This window comes from Salvelinus sp. IW2-2015, linkage group LG13 (genome assembly GCF_002910315.2).
Source record: "Salvelinus sp. IW2-2015 linkage group LG13, ASM291031v2, whole genome shotgun sequence".
Classification (NCBI taxonomy): Eukaryota; Metazoa; Chordata; class Actinopteri; order Salmoniformes; family Salmonidae; genus Salvelinus; species Salvelinus sp. IW2-2015.
Window position 1 is genome coordinate 48,145,081 of NC_036853.1, and position 6,737 is coordinate 48,151,817.

Genomic DNA, 6,737 nt, shown 5'->3' on the forward strand with positions numbered 1-6,737 from the left:
TTTAATCTACAGATAGCCAGGGGCACACTCAAACACTCAGACATCATTTACAAATGAAGCATTTGTGTTTAGTAGTCCGCCAGGTCAGAGGCAGTAGGGATGACAGGATGTTTCTTGATAAGTGTGTGAATTTGACAATTTTCTTCTCATGCTAAGCATTCAAAATGTAAAAAGTACATAATTTCTTTAGGAATGTAGTGAAGTAAAAGTTGTCAAAAATATAAATAGTAAAGTACAGATAATGCCCAAAAATACTTAAGTATTTTTACTAAGTACTTCTATAACCTCTGTGTTTGCAAGTATTGACCCAGAGTGTTAACCCATCCCCACTACACTTGAGTCCTATACTGTAGTTACAATAGAACTTCATATTTATGTCCATAATTTACAATTATGTGGGTTCAAATAAGTCAACTATGATAAGTCAAATGTTATCATCAGACAAACCTGACTAACTATTTTGACGTAGCCAGTAGGTGTTTTTAGAGTGTGGGTAAGTGTAGTAATTTTAGTAAGTGTATATTGGTTATAAAGTGCAGTTGGGTATATGCAGAATAGGGTGAGATCAGATGTGTGTATATTAAAGAGTCTCAATGAAAGTTAAAATTAAAAAATCCAACTGTTTATTAAACAAACAAGTTTAAATAACCATATTGAAAAAGCACACATTGCACATCTCAACTAAAGATTTGCATAAACTTGATAAACTGCATTCATTTCCTCATTTAAAATTGTCTTGAGAGGGAAAAAATGAAGTAGTTGAAGGAAGTAATGAAACAGGCACTTGTGAACGTCATATAGCCTACACAGTACAAACACATTATGTAACAGACTTTTTAGGCTTATACACCGAGTGTACAAACATTAGGAACACCTGTTCTTTCTGTGACATAGCGAGTGTTTCCGTTAACTTYTCCAGTKATTTTTTTGGTCGACATTTAGAATGTTAGCATAGAAAGTAGATGCGACAACTGCCTGCTAGGGTGCGTTTCCATTTAACTATCTTGTGTCAATAAAAACAGCTGGACCTAATGTCACACTTATTWTTTTTWWTTTTTTTATCGCTAAAACCTACAGTGTCAAATAAAAATGTAGTGGTTGAAATGTTTCCATTACCCATTTAGGCAAATTGCGCATTAACAAATTGGCGACACCTATCTGTTTCATGTCTCAGGTAGTCTACGAAAGCCCACATGGATAGAATGCAATAATTGACTCATATTTGCCATATACTAATAACACTCATGTGCCAATGTATCGTCGCGGTCCGTGCCATGGTGAAACTTGCACTCCTGTAGATCTGAAATAATTGGATGGTGAAACTTGCAGCCAACCAGAAAAGCAAAAGTGAAACAATTCAGGCATTCTTGAAAGTCAGGACAATCCTTGTCCTGCAAAGAAACATTTTTACACATTGTAGAGTCCATGCCCTGAAGAATTGTGGCTGTTCTGAGGGCAAAAGCGATAATTATGCTGGTGTATCCTGAGGTAGCTCCTCTCTGAGAACCTCTTCCCCCAGTGCGTACAGGCGAACGGCCTCTCTCCCGTGTGGATCTTCAGGTGCATCTTCAGTTGGTGCTGGTGGGAGAACCTCTTCTCACACTGGGGGCAGCTGTATGATTCTCCCCTGTGTGGACCCTCTGYTGCCTCTTCAGGTTGAACGAGTGGGAGAAACTGGCCTGGCACAGGTGGCAGCCAAACGGTTTTTCCCCCGTGTGGACCTTCTGGTGCCTCTTCAGGTCACTAGCCTGGGCAAAGCACATGTGACACTGGGTACAGCTGAAGGSTTTCACCCCTGTGTGGACCCTCTGGTGGATCTCCACCTTCTGGGGGCTGCTGAAGCCTTTGTTACAGAACATGCAGAGAAACCGTTTTTCTTTACTATTGCCTGATGTTGCTCCCCCTCCCTGCGCCTGGGCTCCAGCCCTGCTGTTTGAGTTTAATACCTGATTGAAAAGGACCCGACCGTGTGGAATCGGAATGCCCCATCAACGTACACACTGGGTCGCGATCCCTGCACACGTGTAACGGGGAGTGGGTGCAACGTTTGGATTTGCTCTAAGCTTTCGTTGTAATCTAAGAATCTCTGCCCTGTGAGTGTCCGTCTCCTAGGTGATTATCTGCCTTCCATATGGAGGAACGTCGCCTCCACTTTCACAGTAACTTCATCTACGACCAGACCTTCTCTTTCTTATCTAGGCACCCTTCAGAGTATACACTACTACTGTACCGGTTCCAGTCCCTCTAGACAGATCAGTGCGTCTCTCTAAACCTAAGGGCATGTTGCCAGGGTCATCTCTGTAGTGTAAGAACAAGACGGATCACTGACAGTCTCTAACGCGTCACCTGAGTCCTGATGGGAATGAACAGTCGTCGGGCTACTCATAAAGAAATACTCTGAGCCGGGAGCAGGAGGACAGCCCAGTCTCCCCAACCCAGTCTCTCTGGGTCTGACCTGTGGTCAGGTACTGTGTGTAAAAGCCTTTGTGTTCAGTTAAAGTCTCTGACTTGAGGATGGCGTTTGGCATTCCACTGACTCCATAATGCTGCGTCGGGTCCTGGGTTGAGGCGCGGGGCAGTGGATAGGTCTCTTTGGCTACAGGGGGCGCCACTCCAGACGTTGCTCCAGTCTGGATGTTCTGCTGTGCTGTGGGTCTCTGCTTCAGCCCTCCTGCTTGACCAGAGACAATCCCCAGGACCTGCAGCCTCTGTATCTGCAGAGCGTGAGACAAGAAGAAGAGAGGAGGTTATTACCGGTACATGAGTTTAATTGGATAACAATGTAGTAAGGAAGTCTCACAAGCTCCTTTGGCAGATAAATGAGGATGTTACATGCCTTTCTGAAATAAACTGGTCACATTTGATGTACTGTAATTTGATGTAATACTATTACACTAACCTCTATCACGATAACTTTCTGGGTTGAGGTTCCACTCCCCTCATCAACAGTGATTGGTTGGTCATCACTCCAGATATTGTGTCCTGCTGGCTTCACAAAGCTCTTGTGGCCTCCAGTGAGATGTCCTTCACCTGAGAGTTATTGTGGGAAAAATAGGTGGTTAGGTACTGTCAATGCTATATTGTACACTATTGACACTGCATGTTAGGTAACACTTCTCATAACTTCTTGAACGATAACTAAGTTGTAATCAGGGGAATTATTGCATACTATCTAAACATGCGCAGAGGGGAACGGGGCAAAATGTACCTCTTGCCATTCCTCTGTATCGGTCGAGGATCTTGTCACTACTCGGACGACTGGCGATGACGCGTTCTCTGATAGTCCTCTCTGCGCGCTCCCGTGCTACCTTCAATTCTAGTAGCTGTAGTTTCCTCCGCAATGCCCTGTTTTCATTTTGGCTTTGAGATATTTCCAAACGAAACACTGCATAATCGTCGTCTACGAGTTTACAGATCTCTGCCACGGCTGCATTCGCTAGCACCTCCATGATGGAGGCCATTTGAGTGTGAAAACCCATATCCATTGTTAGCTAGCTAACGTTAGAAGCTATCTAGCGTTACCTAAATAACGTAACATATATCAACCAAGTCCTGTGTTAATAAATGTCTAAATAACAATAATAAAAACGCTATCGTGAAATTGTTCTTGGTCACTGTTTACTTCCCTTCCACACGGATGAGAAATGATTTCATTGGCGGACGTCTTGGGGCGTGATTAAAAGAAGGGTGCGGGTTGCTCTTTGAACTACGGTAATGCTAATTATATTATAAATAAGACTAATAGACCTTTTGCACAACGTAGCAACAGCCACTTCCTACCGGACACACAGCTTCCTGTCATCCTGATTTTAGCCATACTAGTCTCGAAGTCGCTCGTTTTATCATTACCTCAGTATATTAATCTGCCGTCCCAAGCAAAAAGGCAGTAACTGCTCATTTGGTCGAAAACTAGTTAGTCATTTAAGTTTCATTAAATGCATGCTTAATCATGTGGACAAGTATCTTGCCTCTATTGTATTGTGTTTTGGAGAAAATGGGGGTCGTATTAGCAGTAACTGCAAAACGTTACTGTGAAACCAAGGTAAATGGCAGTAACTGAATTTACTGCCTTTTGGCTTGGTTTCAACCTGCCCTTGGCTCCAGTTACTGCGTTTTACCTTTGTATCATTTTATTCTGATYGGGATGCAATCGAACCTGTATGACACTGACTGACAGCTACACACACATACATTGCTAATCTAGGGATACAACACCATGGCACAGCATTCCCGGGGGGAAATMATGGTTGAACTTGCTCTGAAACGCCGACATCCAGACACTGGTAAGAACTAGCTAGCTAAGTAGATCTGACATCAAAATTAATTTGCTAGCGAGCATAGACTAARAATGCTACCTGCTCTCATCAGAGATCTGCAATTGATACTAACGTCAATCTATTAGCCATATAATGAATTATATTCTGAAATTTAATCTGATGGTTTCTTTGAATCAGTACACCATACACACNATCTATTAGCCATATAATGAATTATATTCTGAAATTTAATCTGATGGTTTCTTTGAATCAGTACACCATACACACGATTTCTAGCCAGTGACAGCCACCTAGCTAAAACTGACGCGCCCCTACCAAAACGTCAAAACCTACCTAGCTAGCATTAGCATGAAGCAAGAGATTTGTGCTACATGTCCCCATAAGAGACGATCAGCAGTTTATACTAGCTTRAATCTATTATGCCTAGAATTAATATAATCCTTATAGTTGTATTCTGACATTCAATGGGTTATTTGAATCCGTAACGTTACACCACACACATGATCCCTAACCAGCTGACCGTCAGTTGGACGTGCACCCCATACTGAATTGTCAAAAGCCACGCACACTCGTTTTCCGGATGAGCGCACACATAGTATTGCTAGCTCATTAATAATATATCTACTCACATGTTCAGGGTTTCTGGTTTTCTTTTATATTCCAGTTTTGCGTGACTGTCCTGGTCAGGAAAGTTAAAATCCCAAATTGTATCCATCACCTTTGTTGGTGGCATATGTAATTAGTACAACAAGCTTTGACATGCCAAACGTGTGCTCAATGTGTCTGCTTCAGTGTCATCATTACATGAATGCGGAAAAACTGTTTTGCATGACTTCCACCAATCCCTGTGGTCTAGATGATTAGTATCTATGCGGATCAAAGTTGCCGTGTGAGGGTATATTAGGACAGTACAACCACGTCAATACTAGGTTTTATTCCTGTCAATGTCCATCCATGCAATTTTATTGTATTTGTAAATAAAAATGAAAATGTAAGAGCCTTTTTGGGAGCAGATATGAAATTAATAGATTAACTGCGTTATGGCAGTGAAAATTATTAAGATAATGTTTGCACAAGATAAAATCAACATTGATTATATCCTATATTATAGAATAACTGAAAAGGATTATGATCATATGTTTGCACACCAGAAAATGTCAGTATTAATTATTATCATCCATGACAGAATAGAATCATTAGGATGCATGTCCCTGATTATTTGCTCTATTTATTTCAGTTGAGTTTGAGGGCCACATTCCAACAAAGATTCCTGATCTACCACCTTTAACTGAAGTCACAGTGTCAACACTATTTGAAGAAATAGAGAACCAGTAGGTGGTCTCTGACTCCTTAGACATCAGTCTATCAGAAGAGAAATCAATTGCCAATGATGTTGATGATGAAGATTATCATCCACCTTCAGAGTTGGATGTRCCAGCACAAGTGGCAGCTGAGCCCYTGGACACAACTACAGAACACCTATCAAACAAGAAATCGAAGATTCCACCAATGGGTAAGCCATGTGGTCCCAAATGCAAGAGGCAATGTACTCAGAATATTTCAGAGGTTAGGCAAAAGGAAATATGGGAAAAGTATTGGGAGATGAAGAGGACATGGATCTTCCACATGGTGGCACAGCAATCTAAGAAAAATGTCACTGTTGGTGCTGACAGTTGACGCAGCAGGTCGTTTCTGTACCATCTTCCAAACCAGAGCGGTTCTGCACAACAGGTGTGCAAAGTGTTTTTTCTGACAACATTGGGCTACCACCCCAAAAATGACAGGTTGATTGTCACAATGATGGGCAAGTCAATCACCACCAAACTGATTCCACCAAAGGATCAGAGGGGAAAGAAAGCTTCAGTGAGCAAATTGAACATGAATCCAATCCTGCAACACATTGAGTCCTTCCATCCCCAAATCAGCCACTACAGACGAGAGCATGCCTCACATCGCCTCTACCTCCCTAGTGACGTCAATATTCGGTTCATGCATAATGACTACAAGGAGAAGAACAAAGATGCCAGCTGRGGTTATGAAACCTATCGCAAGGCGGTAAAGGGAAGGAACATCAGCTTTGTGAAGCTTGGAGAGGAGTGCGAGCTCTCTTTGGTGCAGGGTCATCATCTGAAGATGGAGCARAGGGAGAATGAGGCCATGGAAACCCAAGCCTGCCAAGACAACAGCCATGCAGCACCTGAATTCACCATCACCAACCCCGACTGCATGCAATGTAGAAAATATGAGGAACATAATTCTGCAGGGCAGAGCAGAAGCCATTACCAGGCTGATGCACAGAAAGATTGGCCTGAGGACTGGTCTGTGAGGAGCGTTGATATGCAAAAAGTCATCATGCTCCCTCGCATGCCAGGTGTGGAAACAGCATTGTTCACAAGAAGAATCGTTGCCTATCACGAGACATTCGCCCCCATTGGAAAGAAGTCTCAAAAGAAGAAGAAA

The 6,737-nt window shown here is 42.4% G+C and overlaps 2 protein-coding genes across 2 annotated transcripts in view; both read right to left on the reverse strand.

The window, feature by feature from the left end:
* LOC112081217 (uncharacterized) overlaps window positions 1-2,649 on the reverse strand; it is a 49,349-nt gene extending 46,700 nt beyond the window's left edge. The window contains exon 1 of the mRNA XM_024147449.2: window positions 2,534-2,649. Within this exon, the coding sequence (XP_024003217.2) occupies window positions 2,534-2,542 (9 nt within the window). The 5' untranslated portion in view covers window positions 2,543-2,649. The remainder of the gene's footprint in view (window positions 1-2,533) is intronic.
* Window positions 676-2,129, reverse strand: LOC139028604 (gastrula zinc finger protein XlCGF49.1-like). The gene has a single exon (XM_070446436.1). It carries the CDS (start codon window positions 1,857-1,859, stop codon window positions 1,569-1,571), a length of 291 nt encoding a protein of 96 aa, XP_070302537.1. The 5' UTR covers window positions 1,860-2,129; the 3' UTR covers window positions 676-1,568.
* Window positions 2,650-6,737: the final 4,088 nt, after the last annotated feature.